Source organism: Peromyscus maniculatus, chromosome 7 (genome assembly GCF_049852395.1).
Source record: "Peromyscus maniculatus bairdii isolate BWxNUB_F1_BW_parent chromosome 7, HU_Pman_BW_mat_3.1, whole genome shotgun sequence".
In the NCBI taxonomy this organism is placed as follows: domain Eukaryota; kingdom Metazoa; phylum Chordata; class Mammalia; order Rodentia; family Cricetidae; genus Peromyscus; species Peromyscus maniculatus.
In genome coordinates, this window is record NC_134858.1 from 24,682,888 (window position 1) to 24,709,114 (window position 26,227).

General features: G+C 44.1%; 1 protein-coding gene across 2 annotated transcripts in view; it reads left to right on the top strand.

The window, feature by feature from the left end:
- Ncapd3 (non-SMC condensin II complex subunit D3) overlaps positions 1-26,227 on the top strand; it is a 78,180-nt gene that overhangs the window by 922 nt on the left and 51,031 nt on the right. For both annotated transcript variants that reach the window (XM_076575908.1, XM_076575907.1), the window contains exons 2-13: positions 5,949-6,103; positions 10,736-10,898; positions 12,741-12,925; positions 13,236-13,406; positions 13,512-13,573; positions 13,899-13,986; positions 14,699-14,832; positions 16,951-17,023; positions 18,075-18,200; positions 18,335-18,587; positions 19,037-19,093; positions 19,320-19,391. In XM_076575908.1, the coding sequence (XP_076432023.1) occupies positions 5,949-6,103; positions 10,736-10,898; positions 12,741-12,925; positions 13,236-13,406; positions 13,512-13,573; positions 13,899-13,986; positions 14,699-14,832; positions 16,951-17,023; positions 18,075-18,200; positions 18,335-18,587; positions 19,037-19,093; positions 19,320-19,391 (1,539 nt within the window). The remainder of the gene's footprint in view (positions 1-5,948; positions 6,104-10,735; positions 10,899-12,740; positions 12,926-13,235; positions 13,407-13,511; positions 13,574-13,898; positions 13,987-14,698; positions 14,833-16,950; positions 17,024-18,074; positions 18,201-18,334; positions 18,588-19,036; positions 19,094-19,319; positions 19,392-26,227) is intronic.

Genomic DNA, 26,227 nt, shown 5'->3' on the forward strand with positions numbered 1-26,227 from the left:
CCGAACGAAGTCGAGATTCCCAAAGCCAGCCAGGTGTACCGGCTAAATCATAAACTTGGGAGTTCCCGCTCTCACGCCCACTGCCCCCTGTTGTCCCTACAGCCAGGCTCCAGCCCTACTGCTGCTGTCCAGGCCCAGGTCCTCATAGCCAGCCTGGGCAATTGCAGGATAATCCTCACTGCTTTCTGATGCTGTCACTGACACCTGTATGCCCTGCATTACCCCTTTGAAGGTACCGGTTTGCATGTCTCAGTTCTCTGGGTCTTTGACAGATGACCAGATCATTGGCCTACCGTGGAAGAGGAGTTGTGGAGGTCTGTCCTGCAGGCATGGCCTCTGCTGTCTTGACATCAGAGCAGTTGTAATTATCCACAGGAGACTGTTGCAGGGGTAGAAAGGGAGGAGGATGTCAGTAGACCCCTAGGAGAAGTTCCAGCCATTCCTCCCTTTGCCCTTCCCAGCTTGATATAACCCTGACCCAGCTGCATGTGGTCCCGAGCAAGAGGGCGTGCTAGGATATGCAGCAGGTGGGGTAGCAATGGAGTGCAGTGGCGTTCACTTGTGCCACGGCGTGGCTTTTAGGTAACTCGGCTGCCTGAGAATCGTCTATGCCTCTGGAGGTAACTCCAGTAAACAAACACATTGGCTCACAGTGCTGGGCTTAGGTGGAATCTTTTCTTTGGTTGTTAGCGCCCTTACAATCTGGTGATAAGATATGTACCTGAGGGCAAGCTGAACGTGGAAGTATGCGTGAGAGGAATCCTAGAGTGGCTGTCTTCCTCTGTGTGAGTGGTTCTCAACCTTCCTAAGGCTGCGTCCCTTTAATACAGTTCTTTATGTCGTGGTGACCCACAACTACAAGATTATTTTGTTGCTATTTAGTAACTGTAATTTTGCTACTGTTATGAACTGTAATGTAAATACCTGCTATGCAGGATATCTGACATGTGACCTCTGGGAAAGGGCTGTTTGACCCGTCCCCGTTGAGGACCACAGATTGAGAACCACTGCCCTGTGTGCTATGGAGTACAATGCCTTTTGGATGGAGTTCGCCATACAAGCAGGCTATGGTGGTGGGGATGCCCTGAAAATGGAGAATGAACTAGAGAATATAGTGCGGTGTTTGAAAACAGCACATTGGAAACTGGGTTACAGGCCGGCTAAGGCAGCAGCTTTTTGGTCCTTGCCATTGAAGCCATGCCATCTACCCAGAAAAAACTGCATGGGGGTGGGGGGGGACGACGGACACATGTGACGCCGCCCTCCACGTTAGCTTATGTATGACTCAGGAAGTGTGGGGAGAGGTGATGAGATGGAGGTATTGGCTTGCTGCTTTGAATGGACGGCAGTGGGGCATAATGGAATCTGAGGTAGAGAGCCCCTCCTGGCATCCAAACCTTGGAACCTGTGGGAAAAACCAGAGAGGAGGGAGAGAATAAGGGAGAAGTGGTAAACAATGTTACTCTGGTTTAATTTTTAGTACAGAAGAAGCGGGGCAAGGGTGACCCATAATTCAGCATGAAAACGGAGGCCTTAAAAATGGCCTAGCATAAGAACCTGTTGCTTAGGGGACACACTGCCTCTAAACTGCTTCAGTTGGTAAGGACTTAGTTAAGAAATGAAAGAGCCTTTCACAGCCTGGCTTGTGAGGCTACGGGACATGGAAGCAGATGGGATCAGCCTGAGTGCCCTGAAGCGTAGAAACTGAGAAATATAATTGCACCTCCCTCCTTGAGACAAGGGCTGCATAACCTGAGGTGATACAAAGGAAATGGTTCCTGATAGACTGCCTCTTACAAGCCGGTGGGCACACTTGGCTGACACTGGCCCAAGTCTCCCTAACTATCAGGGCCAGGAAGATGAAAATATAAGGAATTAACCGAAGAAATTGAGGATCAGGGAAGTGTCTGATGCCCAGGTCTTTGGGCCATATAGGCATTGTGTTCATGGGGTCGGTGAGGAAGAAATTCAGCAGAGACCGCAGGTCTGGTGTGGGACTTCGGTGTCTTTGCTGACCCCACAGTAAGGCGTGATCTTTTAGAGACAGGAGAGGCTGTGGTGGGTCATAATGACAGCCTGGCATATACACAGGGGACATGTAAATCAGATAGGAAAGGTGCTGAAACCCTCAGGAGGGAATGAAAAGGAGGGAAACAGACGATGGGGAAAGCAAGCGTAAGATCTGTGTCGAGTGAGAATTCCTTGGGGAAGAAATGACAGGGAGCCAAATCCAGTGCTTGTGAGCCTCTGGAAGGCTGTAAGAGCCCAGCCCACGGTTTGCAGAAGGCATTAATGATAGAGTAGTGCATGTGAGAAAGTTTTAATCTTGTTCAAAGAGTGGGTAATTACCCCTTCCCGAGCATACACTGTTTACATGTTCCCATCGCAGTAAGTATTCGGGGTGGAGTTGCTTGGGACTTGGGGCCCTTTCGGTAGCCATGTGTGACAGACAGAGAGGTGCTGCCCATGAGGCTGTCAGGCCAGGAAGCAGGCTGTATGTAGTGGTGAGCAGGTAAGAGTCAGCTCTACCGCCCCCCCCCCACCTTGTGCCGGGGCTGGCCCTCATGCAACACAACTTCCCCTGTTCTCTCTGTCTGCTTTCTAACATGTTACCTTTGGCATCGGGGTGCTTTTCGGTTAGTTTGTTGTTGTTTGAGCTGCCATTGGACATATTGTTTAACCTTGATGAGCCTCAGTTTCCTCATCTGTCAAATGTAGTTTATAATGTCAGTGGGATTTTTGTACAGAGGAACTTAGTACCTGGTGTGTGTGAACAGATGCTGATGCTGACTCTGACCCTCTCAGCTCAGACCCTCAGGTTGGGACTGTTCTGTTTCCTTTGCCCCCGCTCTTCGTTAGCCCGTGTTCTCCGTCTTCCCACATTCTTTTCCCTCATGCACCCCCCTGTTCAGGTCCAGTTAAGAAGCCATCCTCCCTCCATCTTTCCCTTCTCTACCAGTCCTATTTCCTGTTTCCTGTCAGTGCTGTGCACACGTATCTCTTACTGTATCGACACTCACGCATTATTAAAGAAATGATAGTTGTTTGTTCAGTGAGGGTTTTATTTGTGGCTAGTGCATTTTTTGGTCTTTCACAAAAATTATGGAGTGCCAGTGATGAGTAGATTAGCTGTGCCTTAGTGGACAAGTTAACACACTAGCTTTGTACTTTATGACTCAAAACTCAGTAACATTTCTTGTAGGATAAACTGTTTTTGCAATATTGTAGCATGTTGATCATTGTGGGTATTCATCTTATAATCTAGAACTTAAAAGGGCTTTATCAAGTATTTTCTTAAAATGTTTGTTGAGGGGTATCTTTCCACTTCAGTCTTAGGTCAGCAAAACAGGAGTTGTCTCCATTTGACAGCTAAGAAGTAAGATAAGGAGTGGTTTGGTTTATATGGGGAAATTAAATGATTCGATGACAGTCTAAAATTAAATATGAGCAGAGTCATTTTTAGGAACTAGGTTACCTGACACCAGAGTATTTTTCTTTTTTTTTAATTTTTATTTTTATGTGTACAGCTGTTTTGCCTGCACATATGTCTGTGTACCACGTGCGTGCCTGCTGCCCACAGAGGCCAGCAGAGGGTGTTAGATCCCCTAAGACTGGCGTGACAGAGAATTGTGAACTGCTGTGTGGGTGCTGGGTCCTCTCGATGAGCAGCCAGTGCTCTAACTACCGAGTCATCTCTCCAGCCCTTTTGGGTTTTGTTGTTGTTTTGTTAGTAGATATGTATTCGTTTACAAAAGGGTGAGTTTTATCAAGACCTTCTCCTATGTGTATGTCATGTACCTTGCTCATGTTCACCATCACCACCCCTTTGAGGGGGAACTTTACCTGTTTTCTATCCCAAATTTTTCCAATAAACCACTTCTCTTAGGCTGAGTGTGGTGGCCCACGCCTTTAATCCCAGCACTCAGCAGGCAGAGGCAGGCGGATCTCGGAATGTGAGACCAGCCAGGTCTACAGAGTGAGTTCCAGGACAGCCAGGGCTTCACAGAGAAACCCTGTCTCAAAACCAAACAACAACAAACTAAAACCCACCAACACCAACAACAAAGCACTTTTTATGTAATTGATAGGTGTTATTACATCTTAGAGATGAAGTGGTAGACACGAGAAACTAGAAATGATATGACTTAAGTCACACCAATAATTTTAGGAAGATTCTAAAATCAGGGCCAGTCATTGCCTTCCAAATTTGACCTGATCTAGTGACAGTATTGAGCTATCTCAAGCAGAGCAGACAGGGAAAGATTCTTTCTCGCCTGTGATGCCTGTAATGAGCATTGAAACATTTCTGCGAGTTCACAGAAGGTATGGTTATATCCTTCAGTTTTCTGAATGTTGGGTCCTATTTTGCTTGTAGCTGTGGCTTCACCACCAACTGAGCTGCATTCCCAGCCCCGTTAGGTCTTCTCTCAGACAGTTTGCAGGTGTTTAGAAGGAATACTGTGCAAAGGAACTTGAGCTACTGAAACTTCCAATTTACAGAAGATGATGATGGACAGATTGTACTCTAAGGAGACAAATTGCTGAGTATAATGTGATACTGAGAACCATGAAGTGAAGAAGAGACCTCTCATCTCTTAATTCTGTCTTTATATTATGCTCTGTTCAATTTCCTCCTAAATGATGATGGACTTACAAAGAATATTACTTTGAAGATATACCTGACTAATAATTTGAGATAGCCACAAACTCATCTGGTCCTAATTTTAGATGGGGTTGGGGAATATCTGGTTAGAAAAAATGGGTTGAGTTTGGGTTGAGAAGCCTGGTGAGGAACACCACTGGAAGGCTGTTTGCTCTCTCTAAGTCACATATTCCTCTCATTGGTGTGCTTGGGAGTCACTGAGTACTTTTGTATGAGCCTGGCTTGTCTCTGTTAGTTTAAACATTGTGGGAAGTGGTTTCTCTGTTTTGGCCCAAGGTTTTATTGTCCGGGGGCCCAGTGAAATGCTGTATGTTTTATTTGGGTTTATTACCTTGCTTATGAAATTTTCACAGAGAAGTGGCTGAAGAGCTCAGTTGATGCTTGGGTCTTTTTTGTGCAAAACTTACAAGAAAACTTGATCACTAAGTTTGTTCAAGAACTGTTTTATTTCCTGGAACTGTTAACATCTAAAAAAATGTTTTCTTGATATTTTTAGATTTATTTTTATTTTATGTGAATGAGTATTTTGCTTGCATATATGTCTATGTACCACATTCATGCCTGGTGCCTACAGAGGCCGGAAGAGGGTGTCAGATCCCCTGAGACTGGGGTTAGGGATGATTGTGAACCGCTGTGTAGGTGCTGAGACTGGAACCTGGATCCTCTGCGAGAGCAGCCAGTGCTCTTCAGCCCTCTTTGATATTTTTAGATGATTAACCTAGTTAGTTGTCAGTTGTCCTTTGTGATTGTAAAAAGAGATTATCTTTTCTTTGTTTTTCTTCTGGTTTTTGTTGTTGGTGGTGTGGTGGTTTTTTGTTTTGTTTTGTTTTGTTTTTGGTTTGAGACGGGGTTTCTCTGTGTAGTCCTGGCTGTCCTGGAACTTGCTTTGTAGACCAGGCTGGCCTAAAACTCACAGAGATCTGCCGGCTTCTGCCTCCCGAGTGCTGTCATTAAAGGTGTTCGCCATCATGACTGGCTTTGGATTTTTGAGACAGGGTCTTGCTGAGCAGCTCTGTTCTGGAATTCACTGTGTGGCTCTAGGTAGGCTTTGAATTTGTGGTAATCCTCCTGTATCAGACTTCCAAGAACCTGGATTATTCCCTACCACTATGCTTACATTAAAAAAGGTTTTCTTAATCTTTATGGCTTTCCTTTTGTTACATATAACACCTGTATGACTGTAGTCGTATCTGTGAATGTATCTAGAATACACCTGGCATTTAAAGGTGATTGTTATTTACTTGCTTGAGAGCATTTATTAATTTTACTCTATTTTCTCTTAAAGAATGGGTGAACTCAGTATGGGAACTGGACTTCACAGAGACTGAGCCTTTGGATCCCAGCATAGTAGCAGAGATCCTAGAGACTGGAACAGATGCCTTCACAAAACTCTATGGAAGCCTTTTGCCCTTTGCTACAGAAGAAAGTGGATCCTTAGAGGTAAAAAGATAAATAAATAATCAAACGACCTGCTTTTATGTGCTACAGAGGATGAGGGTCATTATAGTTTAAATTAAAAAGAATTTTCTTGGGTAGGTAATGTGAAAACTATGCTCTGTTCGTTGGGCTGTCTTAGAAGCTTTGCTCCAAATGTTGGAGGTTCTGGTTGTGATTTTTGTTTTCAAGACATGACCGCTCTTTTACAATATCGGGTTGAAGGTGAAACAGAAAAGGAAGGGTTACCAGACAAACCAAGCGAAAAGGCCACTGAAAGTTTAATAGCAGCCCAGGCAGGCCTGAACTTTAAGAAAGCTTGTATTAACCGGCTGGTGGTGGTGCATACCTTTAATCCCAGCACTTAGGGAGGCAGAGGGAGGTGGATCTATGAGGTCAAGGCCAGCATGGTCTACAGAGTGAATTCCAGGACAGCCACAGATACACAAAGAAACCCTGTCTCAAAAAAAAAAAAAAAAGAAAGAAAAGAAAAAAAAAAGAAAGAAAGCTTGTATTAAAGCTTGTATTAAAGTAGTAAGGTGATTTACACATGGCCGTAACACTGTGCTCTGCATCCTGTGCTGGTGGACGTTGCAGGTGTCAGAGAACAGCTTAGTCTTGCCTCTCAGATGCCTTCCACTTTTCTTTGAGTTAGTGGGCTCCACTAACTTGGAAGTTTTCCAAGTAGGCTAGGCTAGCTGGCCGGTGATCTTCAGGGATCTGCTTATCTCTGCTATCTGAGAGTCCAAGCTCAGGCCTCATGCTTTGTGAGCCAAGTGCTAGGCCCACTAAGGCATCTCTCCAGCCTTCTTGTGCTTGTTGATATTGAGATCATTAACTTCTTTTAAGAAAGAAGGTCAGCAGGGCGTGATGATGCACACCTTTAATCCCAGCAATAGAGTTTGAGGCCAGCCTCTTCTACATAGTGAGTTCCAAGACAGCCAGAGCCACATAGTGAGAACCTGTCTTTAAAAAGAAACAAATGAATGAATGAATAGATAGATATGATAGATAGATAGATAGATAGATAGATAGATAGATAGATAGATAAGAAGCAGTCATTGTGGCACACACCTGTAATCCCAGTACTTGGGAGGATGAGGCAGGGGATTGATAGTTGCTGCAAATTTAAGGTCAGCTTGGGTTATAGAGAAGATCTTGTCTCAGATACCGAAAGGACCGGCAAGAGGGCTGGATACTCAGTGTTTGGCAGGCAAAGGTACTTGCTACCATACATGACGACCTGAGTTTGATTCTCAGGACCCGTGGGATAGAAAGAGAACCAACTCCTGCAGGTGTCCTCTGCCCTCCACATGTGTGTGATACAGTCACAAGTGTTCACACACACACACACACACACACACACACACACACACACACACAAATGTAATTTAATGAAGTTTTTAAGGGAGAAAAAGAAAAAACCCAAAAGGCTAAGAAACAGAGTAAGAAAGTCTTAATACAGGCCAGATGTGATCATGCACACAGCTCTAATCCCAGTGTTTGGGAGGCAGAGGCAGGTGAATCTCTGTGATTTGAAGTTCCAGGCCAGATAGGACTGCTCAAGAGTAAATCATCCAAGTAAACATGCCTTTAGAGGGATACTGAGCATTCCAGTGAGTACTTTAGAAGACAGGGTTAAGGTTGAGGCACAGTGGCAATATGTAAGGAATGGTGAGAATTAGGACAGTGCGCTATGAATGGCATTCAGAATTTTTAAAACATTTTTAAGACACCGGACAGTAAGTTAGACTGAGAACAGATTCCAGGTCATTTTAAATGCTGTCCTACTGAGGTCTCTTTTGCTGAAATAAAGCACCATGAACAAAAGCAATTTGGGAAGTTTATTTCAGTCTGTCACTGAGGAAAGTCGGGGCAGGAACCTGGAGCAGAAGCCATAGAGGAGTGTTGCTTACTGGCTTGCTCCATGGTTTGCTCTGCCTGCCTTATAGCATTATAGCATCAGGACTAGCAGCCCAGGGATGGCACAGCCCACAGCCAACTGGGCCCTCCAACATCAGTCATCAAGAAAATGCCCCATAGGCTTGTCCACAGGCCGGTCTGGTGGAGACAGTTTTTCAGTTGAAGTGTCCACTTTCCAAGTGACCCTAGCTTGTGTCAAGGTAATATAAAACTAGCCAGCATAAATGGGCTTCACTTGTGGAGTTTGGTAAATTTAATAAGGCATGATTATATATGAGGTTCTGTTTTAAGTAGCATGCATATATTAACTCACGGCATGAATAGATCTGTTTTAAAACAAATGTTCTTGCCCATAGACAGACTACAGTGGGGAAATCTGCACCAGGAGATCCTCTGGGAGAATGCTGGAAGTATGTGCTGAGTGCTCATGGTGTGGTTTGGAGTTTAGTTGTGGAAATGGATAAGGAAAGCTAAAAACAGGATTTTTTTTTTTTTTTTTTTTTTTTTGAGGCAGGGTTTCTCTGTATAGTTTTGGTGCCTGTGCTGGATCTGCTCTGTAGAGCAGGCTGTCCTGGAACTCACAGAGATCCGCCTGGCTCTGCCTCCCGAGTGCTGGGATTAAAGGCGTGTGCCACCACCGCCCAGCTAGGAATTTTTTTTTTTTCAAGATTTATTTATTATGTATGCAGTGTTCTGCCTGCAGGCCAGTAGAGGGCGCCAGATCTCATTACAGATGATTGGGAGCCACCATGTGGTTGCTGGGAATTGAACTCAGGACCTTTGGAAGAACAGCCAGTGCTCTTAACTGCTGAGCCATCTCTCCAGCCTGGAAATTTTTTTAGATACAATTAATAGAGGTTTTAGAACTAAGAAGTCTTTGCCATGTGTCTAAGGCATGTTGTAAATTGCCAAATTAGGAATGAGAAAAGAAAGAAGGGCTAGCTTAGTTCCATGGCACAATGCTTGCCCAGCATGCATGAGGCCTTAGGTTCAGTCCCCGGTACTGCCAGTAAAACCCCAATGCAGCACCAGAACTAGGAGGAGGATGCTGACCATGGGAGATTATATCTGAAGATCCTTGAAAGGTGTGACTGGTCGTTAGAAATGCAGGTCAGAAGATAAGAGCAAAGTGTTCCAGATCAAGGTGTGAGTAGGCCTGAGACAAGCGTAATACTAGCTAGGGCAGGAAGAGGACATGGTAGGAAGGGTGAGGTATTGAATAAGGCCACAGGGTAGTCGTCAGTGATGGGAATCCAGACCCTGCAGACTAGACAGCAGCCATGAAGCCACCTCAGCTGGGGTGATGGAACTAGCAGAGCTCTGGTGACCAGATGGTGCAGTCAGAGGGAGGTGCCCACTGCATCTGGAGCAGAGTGTAACTGTCAAGGACAGGAGCGTCCAAAAGGATTTCTCCTCCCCTTTTCCTTCTCCAGCAGGGTCTTGCTGTGCACTCCAGGCTGGCCTTGGACTTTCTGCTGCAGCCTCCCAAGAACTGAGATTATAGATAGACATAGGCCACCATACCCAGAGTAGTCTGTGAAGCAGTCTGCTGTGCAGTGAGGCGGCCCTGCAGCCTGCCTACCCCTTACCCTGTCTTTTGTGTTACTGTTGTTGTTTTTGTTTTGAGGAGGCTCTCACTATTTAGCTCTGGCTATCCTGGAACTCCTCACTGTGAAGACCATGCTGACCTCAAACTCAGAGATCCACCTGCCTCTGCCTCAAGAGTGCAGGGATTAAAGATGTGGGCCATGTGCCCTGGTTTTTGCCCTTCTTCTGAAGGAAGGCAGAAACAGGCAGCCTGGGTTCCTGGATTTTGTTAGCCTTTGTTAGCCTTTTGAAAGATGCTCTAGGCCTGTTGAGGTTGTGCATACACGGAATGGACTTAGGAGCGAACCGATGCTGTGGGCTTGTCAGGATTGTTAATTTATGGAGGAGGGCTTATTCCCCTGTGGCTGGTACCATAACCAGGTAGGGTAGTCCTGGGCTGTATAAGAAGCTAGCTGAGGAGAGGGCAGAGAGCTAGCCAGTAGGCAACATTCCTCCAAGACTTCTGCTTCAGTTTCTACTCCTGTTCCAGCTCTGATTTCCCTCAGTGCTGGAGTGTGACCTAGAAGCATAAACAAAATAAGCCCTCCGCTCCCCACAGGTTCCTTTTGGTCATGATGCGTAACACAGCAACAGAATGCAAACCAGGGTATTTCTCTCATCATTATGGACTTAAGCAGAGCTGGCTACAAACCGTAGCTGGGCCATAATCCTCAAAAGCCTGCCGCTAGTGACCTTCTGCCAGCCAGCCCCTACCCCTTAAAGCTTCGACAGCCTCACAGTATGGTACCAGCAGCTGGGGAACAAACACTCAACACACAGAGCCGTGGTGTTGGTTCAGAGTCAGACCAGAACACCGGCAGACATTTATAAGTAGTAGTTAGACTGTGTGTATGTGCTCATACGTGTACCTGGGTATGTGTGCGTATGCGTGTACGTGTGCATGTGCGTGTGTGTGTGTGTGTGTGTGTGTGTGTGTGTGTGTGTGTGTGTGCATGTGTGTATTGCTAAGGATCCATGGAGCCTAAGACTTGTACATGCTAAGCAGTCTCTGAAATGAGTTACACTCCTTATATTTCCCTCCTGAGGGGCTAGCTCCTTGTAAACATCAGTAAGCTTTTTTCCAGGTCATCTAACTACTGGCTTTTGTGATTTGCACTCCCCTCCCAGAGCATCTGGACCTTCTTCACTGAGAATAATATTTCCAATAATGCACTGGTGGCGTTATTCTGTCACTTTGTCCAGGAAGCACATAAAAAAGGTGCCAGTGCGCAGCATCGAGAATATGGCCTTCATGCTGCTGGGCTCTATTTTTTGCTACTGGAAATACCAGGTATGTCTACATCTGGCCCTCCATGTTTATAGGTTCCACATCTGTATGCAGCCAACTGGATGGGGAAAATACTTGAAAAGAAAATGTTACATTGTTGATACTGTGTATGTTCTTAAGTCTATGATGTCTATATGGAACATGCACAAACTTTCCTCTTAGTTCCTAACCCATACAGCAGAACAATTATTATATAGTTTTTACCCTGTGTTGGATATCTAGAGATAATTTGAAATATACAGGAAGATGTGTATAATTATATGTAAATAGCCATCTTCAAAGAGAAACAAAAGTTCATGATTATTCAAATTTTTATACAAGGGTTAAAGTCCCTTGTTTTAGTGTCCTCAGATCTGGGAGTATGACTTTTTTTTATTACTTTTCAAGATATCTTTATTTTTTTTTTTATGTTCCTTGTGTACTTATCTCCCACTGCCCTCCCTAGTTAGAGCCTCCTCCTTTTTCCCATTTCCCTGATCAGATCACTGTGTCCTGCTCATCCCCTCTCTGTCTCTCCTACTCCCCTACCCTGACAGTGGTCTTTTTTTATTTTCTGGTTTCTGTGGTTACTCCAGGCTCTGTATTCACATCTGAAGATTTGGAAGTAGGAGCCTCTGATAAGAGAGAACATGTAGCATTTGTTTTTTGGGGTCTGGCTTATCACTCAATATGATCTTTTCTAGTTTACCTGCAAATGTCATGATTTCATCTTTCTTTACAGCTGAATATATTCCATGTGTAGATAGACCACATTTTCATTATCCATCCGTCAGTTGAAGAGCATTTGTTTAGGCTGTTTCCATTTCCTAGTTATGATGACGAGAGCAGCAATGAGCGTGGCTATGCAGATAGCTGGAGTATGGTGTCGAGTCCTTGGCATCTGCTAGGAAGTGGTACAGCTGGGTCAGGTGGCATCTTTATTTTGAGCTGGTTGACAGTTCTGCATACTGATTGCCATAGTGGCTCTACCAGTTCACAATTCAGGGTTCCCTTTTGCCTGCATACTCTCTAGCTTTTGTTTTTGGTAGTGGTGGTGAGCTTTGCCATCCTGACTGAGGTGAGATGAAATCTCAGAGTTGTTTGGTTTGCATTTCTCTAATTGCTGGGGACTGTGGACATTTTTTGAGATAGTTCTTAGCCATTTTTTTCTTCTCCTGAGAGTTCTCTGTTCAGGTCCCTGTCCCATTTTTTGAAGTGGTTGCTTTTTTTTTTTTTGCTTTTGATTCTTTGTGTTTTGAGTTCTTTCTATAAAGTCCCACTTGTCAGTTATTGGCTCATTTCTTGGGCAAATGGAGTCCTGTTCTGGAAGTCGTTTCCGATACCTGCATCATGTAGGCTGATGCCTGATGTTTTCTTCTAGCAATTCCAGGGTTTGTGTGCGCATGTTTGTGACAGCTGTGTAGACATGTGTATGAAGCCTGAAGTTAATTTCTTATTACTTCCTTGATAGATCCCCACTCTATTAAGACAGGGTATCTCTGGCCCCAGAGCTCATGGTTGCTCATCAGTTTTTGTCAGTCCAGCTAGCTAACAGATTGTCCTAGGGATACCCTGTCTGCTTGAGTGGGGAATTATAGGCAGGCCATTATGCCTGCACAGCTTTTGTGTAGATTCTGGGGATCTGAACTCTGGTCCTTAACACAGCACATATTTTCAAACTAGGCCATCTCTCCTACCTAATATACATATTTTGAGACAACTAAACCTAACTTGCCTAAGCTGATGGAGTTGCATGCCTATGATCCCAGCGCTCCAAAGGATGAGGAGATATGAGTTTCAAGTTAGCAAGGCTTTGTTTAAAAAAAAAAAAATCTAACCTGCACATTCTCTATTTCTTGTGACTAGGTAGCGTAATCAATCAGGTATTCCACCCAGTGATGTTTGACAAGTGTATTCAGATTCTGAAGAAGAGCTGGCCTCAGGAATCTAACTTGAGTCAAAAAAGAAAAAAGGAACACCCCAGAAGTTCTAAGAATAATCATAGGAGGGGCAGAAAAAGAGGAAAACCACCTAGGAAAGAGGATGATCAGGTAAGGAGACATTTCCAAGCTGGGCTTGGTGGTGACACACTAGCTTTGTTTACATGGTGAGTGCAGGACTGCCAGGACTGCATACAGACTGTAAACGCCCCCACATGGAGAAGTTACAGGGACTGTAGTATGCAGTCTAGTGCAGATCACTCTGGCCTTGGAAACCTAGAACAGCATAGGGACCTGGGCAAAGTTAGATCATCTTATGAGCCCAGTGACGGACGACTGGCATTGACTTCATGTGGGCAAATGAAACCATGGGACAAGCATGTGAGACATCACAGGCACTTGTACATTTTCTATGATCCAGGTGGATGAATTTTCAGGAGAGGAAGAAGAGGAGGAAGAGGAGATTTATTTTTCTGCCTGGGACCTCTCTCATATACGAAATGCCATATTTAATCTTCTAAGGAATTTTTTAAGGCTTCTGCCCAAGTTTTCCCTTAAAGAAAAGCCACAGTCTATACAAACTTGTATAGAGGTAAGTGAAACCCCCAAGACTTGGGGCTAACTGCAAAGAAATGTAGTTATAGCTAGTATTTACTGAATAGAAGAAACTCATTTTTCTTTGGTACTTGTCTTCCAGGTGTTTGTTGCATTAACTAATTTTGAGCCAATTCCTCATAAATTTCTTGTTTCACAAGCCAGGTAAGCCCTTAGTCTTGCAACATGACGATGTAATGATTTTTTTCAGATCTGAAGTGCTGCTTTAACTAGTATGTTAGCAGGATTTAGTTATTTAAATTTGGCTTATGGAAAATGCTGATGTGGCACACATGTGTGCTAGCTGCTTAGGAGGAAGAGGCCCTTCAGTAGTTTGAGTGAAGAAGTTCAGGGGCAGCCTGGGTAACACACACACACGGATACTGCATCCAAAAATAAAATAAATGAATGAACAGAGAAGGCTTAACAGGCGGGTGAATATTCCTACTATAATCAAATCCATTAGCCAAGTTTTTTCCTTTTTCTTTAGGAACTTTAGTGGAGTAAAACACATATCAGAGCTGGCCTATTATGGATTGTATTTGCTGTGCTCCCCAATCCATGGAGAAGGAAATAAGGTAGGGGAGAAGTGTATTCTAATTTCCTAATTGAATCGGAAGTGGACAAACCACATATGCAAAGATGTTTGATACTCCATATGTCTTTGGTTAGCTGAAATTATGTCTGGCTAAAAGAAGTGAATACTGGTCATATTTTTAGGGAGCGGACACATATCTTTTGTTATGTTGTATTATTATAATTGCTTTACTTTTGAAATCTCATTCATCTCATTGTTCATCTATATTGTGGTTAATTGAGCCAGCAGCTTATCCTGGGGCTCCCTTGTGTCCACCTGACTGCTAGCATTACAGGCAAACTGCATGCCTGCCCAGCTTTAATGTGGGCTTATAAATTAAGTTGTACTATAGTTACTTCTGTATAGGAAAACTGGTACAGGATTGGTACTGGGCACGCTTTTAGACATCACTGGGGAAGTGTCTTGGCAGTATGCTCTGTGGCTAATGGGCAACTGGCTGTGATACCTTTTGACTTACTATATCGTTTCAGGACTTGATATTCTTTTGGTAATAAAATGTCACTATTTCTGCTTGCTGTCTAGCCTTCCTTACCCAGTACTCAATATATTTGGTGGCCCCATAAATTATTACTAAATTTCCAAGATGAAACAGATGTTTTTTTTGTATGACGGCCCTAGTTTTCAGCAGCAAAATCTTTGATGCCACTGGATTCTCTATCATACTTTAAGCCAAACATTATTTTCTCTTCTAGGTTATTGGCTCTATTTTCCACCAAATGCTAAATGTAATATTGATGTTAGAAGTAGGGGAAAGGTCCCGTTGTGCCCCGCTTGCGATAACCTCACAAGCCATCAACTGCAGAAACCAGGCAGTCCAGTTTATCAGGTAAAGCGCATGCATCTCGACTTCCAGTTTGTATCACTCTTCCTTGATAGTCTGGGCCCTGCGCTAACCAAAGTATCTGGCACTTGTGGCATCGGATGTCAGACCCACCGTAGCCATTCTGTTCCGTGTGTCTGAGTCACAGTTGGCAGCTTCTGTGTCGGGGTGGTGTTAAGGACATAGTGAACCTGTAGTTCTTGAGCCGGAGTCCATCAGTTGTGCCGTCAGCAGAGGACGGCTTCCCCCTTTCTGTCGGAACAGAAAGTCTGCCCCCTCTTCCACTTTTTCTCTCTACTTAAACGTTTCTCTGTTTCTTGCACATTTTCCTTTGTTCTCACTTTTCTATTCCATCCTCGACAACAGAAAGTACCTGCTAAAGGGTGACAGTAAGTGCTTTGAATTTCTTAAAATAGTTGGTAGTCTGCGGTTTCTGCCATGAATTGCTTGGCTTCTCTTAAAAGTCCCCTCCTGAAGCCGGGCAGTGGTGGCGCACGCCTTTATTCCCAGCACTCGGGAGGCAGAGGCAGGCGGATCTCTGTGAGTTCGAGGCCAGCCTGGGCTACCAAGTGAGTCCCAGGAAAGGCGCAAAGCTACACAGAGAAACCCTGCCTCGAAAAATCAAAAAAACAAACAAACAAACAAAAAAAGTCCCCTCCTGGCTTTATTGGGCAGGTACATCTGCTGTCTCTTCCATTTGCCCCCTCCCTCCCCCTGAGGGTCTGGTGTGCAGTGTAAAGTGAATGTGTGCGGGTCAGTGTGTTCATGCTGCAGGCTTCTTTCCCGAGTGTGGTTGGAGGTGTTGGCACTGGATAACGTTATTATCTTGTCACTGAGCGAGTGTCTCTTGGCAGGGTTGGTTGGTTTGGTTTGGTGTTTTGCAGGCTCTCACTATTACCTCAGCTGAACCAGAACTCACTGTGTAGACCAGCCTGGCCTGGACCCCGAGAGAGTCCTGCCGCAGCCTCCTGAGTGCTGGTTTGCAGGCGTGAACCACCACTGCCTGATTATTTTCCTCTTTTTCCGTGTGTGTGTGTGTGTGTGTGTGTGTGTGTGTGTGTGTGTGTGTGTGTGTGTGTGTGTGTGTCTCAGCACACATAAGGAGGTCAGAGAAGAGTTTGGAGGAATTGGCGCTCTCCTTCCCTCATGTGGGTCCTGGTGATTGAATTCAGGGCACCAAGCTTTATTGGCAAAGATTTACCCACTGAACCAACTCACTGACTAGCTTCATGGATAAGAATTTTAAAACATTAAATATCTAGGATGTGTTAAGTAGAGACATTTTTTTTCCATAAGAATTCATGGCACATGCCTTTAATGTGTACTAGGGAGACAGAGGGAGTCGAATCTCTGAGTTCGAGGCCATCCTAGTCTACACAGTGAGTTCCAGGACAACCAGAGTTACATAGAGAGACCTTGTCTCAGAAAAAGCAAAATTAAATAAATAATTCATCATATTGCCAGCTGAACGTTTATGTAAAGATGAAATCAAAGAGTAGACCAGGGCACTGCAGTAACTAGCAGTCCCTCTCTGAGCTGGCCCAGCCGCCACTGAGTCCAGGTGACGTGCTCATCCTAAAGTGATGTAGTTTACATCGTACCATGAAAATTACTGTAGTTAAAGGAGCCCATGAAGATTGCATTTTTGTCCTTCTCTAAATGACTCCACTTCTCAATGAAAACTCTTTACGGAACTGCTTAGGAAGCGTGTTTTTCTAATCTGTTGCAATGTATCTTTATTATTCTGAAACCAATCAAAAAGGAATAATTCGTTTTTATAATTTTTAGTTATTATTACATGTGTGTTTGTGTGTGTGTGCACATATGTGCACGACGTGCACTCCTGCCCATGCCACAAGCACATGGGGAAATCAGCAAACCACTTTGTGGGGTCAGTGCTGTCTTCAGACCTTTCAGTGTTTAAATGGGTTCTGGTTGCCAGGCCTGTGGGCCAAATGCTTTCACCTGCTGAGCCACCTTGCGGCCCCCAGTGGGTAGACTGTTTTTAATATCTGAGGTTCTAAAACATACAAATACTGGTGTTTGAGCACAGACTTCAGAAGTGACTGCTGGATTGTCATCATAGGTACATTGTAATGAGGTTTGTGTTTTCATTTGAACCAGCTCACTTGTGGATGAACTACAAGAAGGCGTCTTCCCAGTCCTGGGCACCTTACTGCAGCATATCTGTGCCAAGGTACTGTGTACTTCGGTGGTTACCGTATGTCAGTATTGCACACACAAAGATAGGTGCCGGCGTTTGTTCTTGAGCCTCACCGCAGGGAGCTCTTTAATAACAGATTCTCTCTTAAACAGTGCGCTTTTTCCTTGTTTTTTGTGGGTGTTCGCAGGCAGGGTCTTCCTGTATGCTGGCGGTAGGCTTGAATCACAACCCTCTCGCTCCTAGTCTCTTGAGTGCAGAGATGAAAGGCAAGCACCACCATACCCAGCCAACAAATGTTCCTTTAAAATATAAAATTTTTATTTTGGAAAATGATAGATGTGTACAGGAACAGGAAGGATGGTGTGAGTCAGCACATTTTCATAATTCATCAGTTTTGTTTGGTGTGTATATCCTGAACATACATGCGCACTGGTTTTTTTCTTCTGAAGCAAATTCCATCATATTGTTTCATCCCTAATATTTCAGTGTATTTCTTTATAAAGGATAAGAACTTTTAAAAGAACATAAAATATTTACTATCTAAAAGACAAACTAATATCAATTATCTAATCATGTTCTAGTCTTAAAAGTTTTTTTTTTTAATGTATATGCATGTTTTACCTGCATGTATATTTGTGCACATGTGTGTGCCTGGTGCTTATGGAGTCCAGAAAAGAGTCCTGGATCCCCTAGAACTGTAGTTAGAGATAGTTATGAGCCACTATGTGAGTGCTGAGAACTGAACCCAGATCCTTGGCAAGAGCAGTAAGCACTCTTTATTGCTAAGCCATCTCACTAGCTTCCATTCTCAAGTTTTTTACTAATATTTCATAAGTTTATGGAACTGTTTAAGCAAATGATTTTTAATTTGAACTATATCTACTGTGCATAGTCTCTGAAATTGTGTTTTCTGCAGAGGGTTATAGTTTAGTTTTCATTAGGGTATAAAAGCATAAAACTTGTTAGTCGTTTATCTGGTATTTAAAGATCATTGAGCTAATCACACCTGCTAATTTCCAGCTACACCATGAGCTTCAGTCATTCTGCAGTGGGTGGCCAGTCAGTTTTCTCTTATGTGTTCCAGGTGGTAGATAAAGCCGAGTATCGGACCTATGCAGCACAGTCCCTGGTCCAGCTGCTTAATAAACTTCCCTCTGAGGAATATGCTGCGTTCATCGCCTGGCTTCACAAATACTCACGGAGTTCTAAGGTAGGAGATGGGTTGTAAAAAAGCCTGGGTCCTGGCTCTGAGCACCACATGACAGCCAGGTCTGAATGCAGATGAGCTCTCTTCACTTTGGTTCTGACTCTTACTGATGGATTCCTCTGATTCTGCCTTGGCAGATTCCACACCGGGTTTTCACTCTTGATGTTGCATTAGCTCTCTTAGAGCTGCCTGAAAGAGAGGTGGATGACACTGTATTATTGGAGCATCAGAAGTTTCTAAAGCATAAATTCTTCGTGCAAGAAATTATATTTGATCGTTGCTTAGACAAGGCACCTACTGTCCGCAGCAAAGCGCTGTCCAGCTTTGCACATTGTCTGGAGTTGTCTGCTAGCAGCCCATCGGAGAGTATATTGGAGATCTTCATTAACAGTGAGTGGGAGAGGGGAGAGGCGTAACTAGGTGATATGAGGCCATGGGTCAAGACCCATATGGATGACCAAGAAAAAATAAACCAAAAAATAAACTGCAAGTGGATCATTCTTTGTTAAGGCCGTGTGTGTGTGTGTGTGTGTGTGTGTGTGTGTGTGTGTGTGTGTGTGTGTGTGTGATTTTAATTCATCCTCATAAACCACTTGATCATTTGTTATTAAACTACTGTATGTAGGCTCAACCCCAGGACCTCACACAACTAAGCATGTGTTGTACATCTTGAGCATATCTCTAATTTCAAATCCCTGTTTAAGAAGGGAAGCCTGATACATTTGAAACTCCTTTCTGAAGCCAAAGAAAGCTGTCAGCAGTTCCGAGCATGTCTGCTGACTGTGGCTCTGTGTGTTTATGTGGGATTTATACTCTTTTATCCGTCTGCTTACTTTCAGGTCCTTTAGTTTCAGGACTACAGAGTCGCTCTAGTACTTTACAGAGACACTCAACAGGTAATCATCAGTATTTTTCAAACACTGAATTTGCTCTTAAGGAAAAAAACAAAACTGTGCTGACTGTTAGTATGGCTCCTGATTCCATACTCGCTTGTCCTAATGATGTTCTTTTCTTCCTGGAAACTGAGGTCTGTTTCTGCCATTTTACCATCTGAGTAACATGCAGTGCCTGTGCTATTGAAATACAACAGACTTTTGCCTTAACCTCTTTTCCTTTTTATAGTGCTAACCAGTGGAAATTGGCAGTTGACGCAAAGCAACACTGATAATAATGGCGAAAGAACGCAGTCTGGAGGTACCCACACTTGTTCTTCCCGCTCCCTCTTGCTGCCTCTTCCTAGTGTGCCCCTTCCATCTCACGTGTGAGAACATCTGTGATAGTATACTTCTGAGTCTGCTTATTTCGCTTGACATGATCTCTAGCTTCATGCATTTCCCAGCAGGTGGCCTCATTGTGTTCTTCTATGTTGTTGAATAGAATCCCACCTGTGTGTGTATATCACATTCCCTATCTTTGTAGACACTGAGGTCAATCTGTGACTTGAGTGTTGTGAATAATGCCGCAATAGGCATGAAAGTATAGGTATATCTGTTGTATATTGATTTCTTCCAGTGAAAAACCCATGTACATGTGATAAAGCTGAGTCATATGACAGTTCTGATTTTATTTTAGTAAGAACTGCTTATTATTGTGTATACATTTGAGGCAGTGTCTCACTATGCATCCTTCGGCCTTGGCAGCCCTTGCCTCCCTCCCAAGTGCTGGTTTAAAGGCATACACCACCATACCCAAACAAGAAAGTCATTTCTACCGGCAGTGTGTCAGGATTGCGTTTCACTTGCCAGAATTGGTTGTTTGGTTTATGTTTTTGAGACAGAGTCTTTTGTAGCCAAGGATGATGTGCTCCTAAATCCTCCACATCCCAAGTGCTGTGGTCACAGGAGTACACCGCTCTATCCAGTTTGTGAAAAGTTTAGGGTGTTAAAATCACCTCCTGTTTCACTGTCAGAAGTGTTTGTTCTTATGAAGTTGAATGTATTGGCTTTTGGTATATATTTGTTCATGATTGCATCCTTTTGATATATTCTCTACTAATTATTTATTTATTTATTTTGAGGCAAGTTTCTCTGGGTAGCCCTGGCTATCCTAGAACTCACTTTGTAGACCAGGCTAACCTTGAACTCAGAGATCCACGTGCCTCTGCCTCCCAAATGCTGGGATCAAAGGCGTGCGCCACCACCACCTGGTATTGGCATAGATAGATTTAGATAGATAGATAGATAGATAGATAGATAGATAGATAGATAGATAGATAGATAGATATTCTTTATTTTAGCAATATGATTATCTCTTCTGACTAATTATGGCTTGAAGTCTGCCCTATACTATACCAATATTGCTACTTCTGCCTGCTTCCGGGTTTCATTTGCTTAGAATATCATTTCCTATCATTTTACTTCAGTCTTTGTATATGTTTGCTAACAAGGAATATTCTTTTTTAAAAAAAACTAATTCTTTAGGAATTTCATATCGTGTACCCCAATCCCACTCACCTGCCAGTCCCTCCATATTGTCCCCTCACCCCTGCAGCATCCCCCCAGAAGAAACCTCCCCCCAAAAATTTAATTAGAAACAATAACAACCCAAAAAAACCACATCACCCCTCCATCTTTACAACACCTCTTTATTCGTCCTAGTGGCATTGGGAGCTGCGGTGTGTCACACAGTATTGGACCCCCTTGTCCAATCAGCCGCACCCACAGAGTGTTCATCGCAATGAGTCTTTGGTCTGGTTCAAGGCCTCTGGCACACCATCATCCCTGGAACCTCACTGAAACTCCTCTCGGACATCCTGCTGTTGCCCTGAGTCATGGAGATCCTGTGGTTATTGTTCCACACGCACTCCAGCAGGGTAGATGTTAGGGTGGGCCAACCCAAGGCCCAGGATGTGGCTCTGGGTGGTAGCTGATCTAGTTGGTGTGGGCCACTGGCACCACCACCTTTCACCTCCTCAGGCAAGGGGCTCACCCACCAGCATGGTTCCTATGACCCTCTGTGGCAACACAGGCCATGGACATCATGGCGGACCCTAGCTGCAGCAGGAACACAGACCCAGACAAGGCCCTCGGCAGCATCTCTGGCCTGGACATCAACATGGATCTGGTGGCACCAAGGCCCAAGGAATATTTCTTACAGGCAGCAAACAGTTGTTGTTTTTAAGCCAGACAGCCTGTGGTGGGTTTTTGATTTTTTGATTTATTTGTTTGTTTGTTTGTTTGGTTTGGTTTGGTTTTTGGTTTTTCAAGACAAGGCTTCTTTGTGTTGCCCTGGCTGTCCTGGAACTCTGTAGACCAGGCTGGCCTTGAACTCAGAGATCCACCTGCCTCTGCCTCCTGAGTGCTGGAGTTAAAGGCGTGTGCCACCACTGCCCAGCCCAGCCTGTGTGTTTTAATTAGAGAATTAAGACCACATTCAAGGTTACTATTGGAAGGTACATAGTAATTCCCATCGTTTGTCGTTTTCCTAATACTTAGGCTTGTTTATTGCTCTTCTGCAGCCTTCCCCCATGCTCTTGAGGCTGTTTGTCCTCTGTGTAGGGATTTCTTTGTCTTCTGTAGTGTTTACTTAGACGTCATAAAGTTCTTTAGTCTGTGTTTATCTTCAAAGCACTTTCTCTTGATGCTGAAAGCTAGCTATTCTGCTTATAATGATCTGATCTGCCAGGGTTTTGTTTTTGTTTTTCCTTTGGTGGGCTTGTTTACATAAGAGAGATGGTATTTCTCTTGTGGGTTTCATATTCTTTCTCTCTTCTGTCCTCTTAAAAAACAACCAGGTCATGTTGGCTTGGGGTGCAAACACTTCCTTTTTTAAATCAATGTTCTTTCCCAAGATTTGGGAAATTTCCTATTTCATTGAGTAAGGTTCTTTTTGGTTTGGGTTCTGTTTTTGACTTTAATCTCCATGCCGCCTTCTATACTTAATCTGTTATTTTGATCCCTCCCCAGACTGTATGCGTGTTCTGTTCCTAATTCATTTTTGTCTTTATTACTGCCTGGGATCTTTGATTCATCTACTTTGTCTTCACATTTTGAGATACTTTTGCTTGATCCAGTCAGCTAGTAAGGCTTTCTGCTCAGCTTTTATTTCACTTAGTAAATTTTTTATTACCAAGCTTTGTTTTTTCAAAATTTCTCTCTTTATTGAATTTCTTATTCATAAACTATATTATTAATTTTAATCTATTCAGTTGTTTTTCTATATTTTTTCTTAATTCTTTTGAATTCTTCACCCTCCATCTCAAATACTTCAGAATTTTTGGAGTCAGTTTCTAAAGAATTATGAACTTTTGGAAATGTCACATTGCTTTGTTTTTAATACTACTTGTATTTCTGTGTTAAGATTTGTGCGTTTTCGGGATGGACATGCCTTCCCCTTTTGTCTGAGGACCTCTTTAGAGAGCACACTAGTGCTGGCTAGTTTTATGTCAACTTGACCCAAGTTAGCGCCACTTGGGAAGAGGGAACCTCAACTGAGAAAATGCCCCCACCAGACTGGTCAGCGGGTAAGCTTGTGAGACATTGGTTTTTGGTGTGGGAGGGGCCCCCTGCGCACTGTGGGCTGTGCCGCCCCTGGAGAGAAGCCCTGAGGAGCAAGGGTAGTAAACAGAATTCCTCTAGGGCAGTGGTTCTCAACCTCCCTAATGCTGCAACCCGTTAATACAGTCCTCGGGTTTTGGTGACCCCCCAACCATAAAATTACTTCATTGCTACTTCCTAACCTTAATTTTGCTGCTGTTATGACTCATAATGTAAATATCTGACGTGCAGGATACCTGATATGTGACTCCCCAAATGAGGTCAAGACTGCAGGTTGGCCTCTGTGGCCTCAGCTTCAGACTGTGCCTTGGGTTTTCGCTCTGTTTTTCTCGGTAATGGAATGTGACCTAAGACTTGCAAGCAGAAATAAACCCTTTCCGCCTCAAGTTGTTTGTCATGGTGTTATATCACAGCGATAGAAACCCTAACTAAGGCAGCCCCTGCACTATTTTGCTCCTGGGGATATCTATTCTTGTGAAGTATCACATACATTTCCAGTTGGATTTTGTAGTACAGTTCCCATTACTTCTGTGGTGGGACTTGGTGCATTTTGATAGAGGTTGACATAGTTAGGCCAGCACTTGAGAGTTCTGCTTTCTTTGTGCATCTCCCAGGGATGGAGACTTACAGATGAGGCAGATGTGCTGTAAACAGCCAAACCACTGGGTCCTTCCTGTCTAATTACCCCTTTAGTCTTGTCAGTAATGTATGGCCGTGGAGCAGTCTGTGCAGCAGCCCAGGTGGACACGGTGTGCAGGAGTCTTCTCTGCTGTACTGCAGGGGTGGAGCAGTCTGTGCAGCAGCCCCGGAGGACACGGTGTGCAGGAGTCTTCCTTCCCTCTGCTGTACTGCAGGGGTGCGGCAGTCTGTGCAGCAGCCCCGGTGGACACGGTGTGCAGGAGACTTCGTTTCCTCCTCTGTACTGCAGGGGTGGAGCAGTCTGTGCAGCAGCCCCGGTGTGTAGGAGTCTTCCTTCCCTCTGCTGTTACTGCAGAGGTGGAGCAGTCTGTGCAGCAGCCCCCAGCAGCCCCGGTGTGCAGGAGTCTTCCTTCTCTCTGCTGTACTGCAGGGGTGGGTAACTGCCAGCTCCTTCTCTCTAGCCAGGTCTGCTATAGCCTGATCGTCAGCTTGAGCTTTTCTCTCCCATATTCTTTGAGTTGAAGTATCCACTCACATTCAAGCAAGGGCAACTTGTCTACAGAGCTAGGTGTTTTCTTTCCGTGGCTGGGAAAGGAGCTCAGTGGCAGAGCGTTTTGTGTAATGTAGTCAAAGCATTTTGCCAGACAGTAGTAACAGCGACAAGTATAAAGTAGAAGCCAAGTACCACTTCCCATATCCATATTCCACACCCGGATTCCGACAACAGGAGTGGTGGGATAGGAGTATTCTGAAACAGAAACGTTTTTGTTTTCTTGTTTTGTTTTTGTTTTTGTTTGTTTTTTGTTTTTCGAGACAGGGTTTCTCTTGTGTAGCTTTGCGCCTTTCCTGGAACTCACTTGGTAGCCCAGGCTGGCCTTGAACTCACAGAGATCCGCCTGCCTCTGCCTCCCGAGTGCTGGGATTAAAGGCGTGCGCCACCACCGCCCGGCCTTGTTTTCTTGTTTTTAAGAAATGTTTTATTGGATTAGTGCGTGCGTGCGTGCGTGCGTGCGTGCGTGGTCTGTGTGTATGTGTGTTTAGGCATGCATGCCATGGGTGCATAATGAAGGTCCAAAGACAACTTGGCGGAGTCAGTTCTTTTTTCTATGTGTGTTCCAAGGATTGAACTTAGGTTGTCAAGCTTAGCATTGTCTGTCTGCTAAGCTAACTCACTGGTGCCCCTAAACAAAAAGCTTTAAAAGCAATAAGTTTTAGACAGTTGTGAACTACCATATGGGTGCTGAGAATTGAACCACAGTTCTTTGAAAGAACAAGAACAGCCAGTACTCTTAACCATCTCTCCAGCCCTAAACCAGAAAGTTTTAAAAGTTGAATGAAAAGGAAAGGGAGAAGAAAATGGGAAATGAAAAGCAAAAGAAAATCTAGACTATTCAAATGTGGAAAGGGAGTAAGTAGAGAGAGTTAGAAAGTGAAGTTCATAAGTACGTTGTTCAAGAAAAGGCAGGTTTAGAGTGAATAAGATGATTTGACTATTAAAAGGATCAGAAGGAAAAGTCCCAACATCAAAAATAATAAAGGGCGAGCTTGGAGACGGCTTAGCAGGTAAAAATACTACCCAAGTTCAGTCCCGGAACCCATATTTTTATAAAACCATGTGCAGTAACCCCAGCATTCCTAAAACAAGGTTCAAGATGCAGACAGTAGACTCCCCCAGAGTCTCAGGGGCCAGCCAGCCTGGTATGCGGCACCACCAGAAATGAGTGACCCTGCTTCACCAAGGTAAAAGCCTTCAGAAAGCTATAGTCCCCAGGGGTGGGAAGATGCTGTACCCACCTCACCTGTAACGTTTCTTGCCCACCTTACATGTGGACTTTAAAGGGGGACACCCAAGAACCCGATGTCAGCTGGCCCAGTTCCAGTTTGTCCCTGAGGGTGAGTCAAGCCCATCTTTCCTGAAAAGTCTTTTGCCTCTCAACTTACATTAATTGGGTCAAACGCCTACAAGCCAAATAGCAGCTTAGTAAGAAAATCGGGTTTACTGACATGTGGGGTGCACATCATGGGAGAGAACCCTCGGTGCCAAGTAATCAGCGGGGGCTTAGCCTTACATAGTGTCTTCAACAAAAAACAGGAAATTTGTTGAAAAAAGATGTGTGTGTATGCGATTTTAGGCTTCCGGGTGTGAGACAATAAGGATATAGATGTCTAGTAGACTGAGATTTTGTTTGAAGACCCCTTCCTTGATGCTTCTGGGCTAGTAAGACTCATTGAGGACAGAGAATTTGTTCCATGCCTTTGGGCAGAGAGTGGAGACAGCTTTTCCCTGTTTGCACTACTTAACTGCTTTCAGTTCAAAAGTCTTTTTGTCATAGAAGGCTATTTTGCAGTGACATGTTCTGGATTGCATCATAGGTTCTAAACATCAGGAAGTGTGAGTTCTCTGTGTTTGCTTTTTCGAAAGTGATTTGGCTCTTCTGGATCCTTTGTATTCCACAGAAATTTTAGAGCTACCCCCCAGCCAAAAAAAAAAAAAAAAAAAAAAAAAATGATACACTTGTGGTGTATGTGTGCTGTTCTCAGGGTAAGGGTTCTCTGTGTAGCTCAGGCTAGCCTTGAACGGAAGCTCTTCCTTAGTCCCCCAGATGGTAAGATTACAGGAGTGTGCACCATTCCTGATCCCCATCTTGCATTTTGATAGGGCTTGATTTGAGATCAGCTTAGAGAGCACTGTTACAGAAATGCGATGATGCTCTCACCTGTTAACATCAGGTGTGTTTGTAATAGGTGCTTCATTTGTTTATTTCAGGGATGACTTTGTTGTATTCCTTTCCTTTTTTTTAAATTTTGTTTTTGAGACAAGGCCTTCCCATATGTCTCAGGCTGTCTTTGAACTCTCTGTGCTCTCGCCTTCATCTTCAAATGAAATATGGCCTG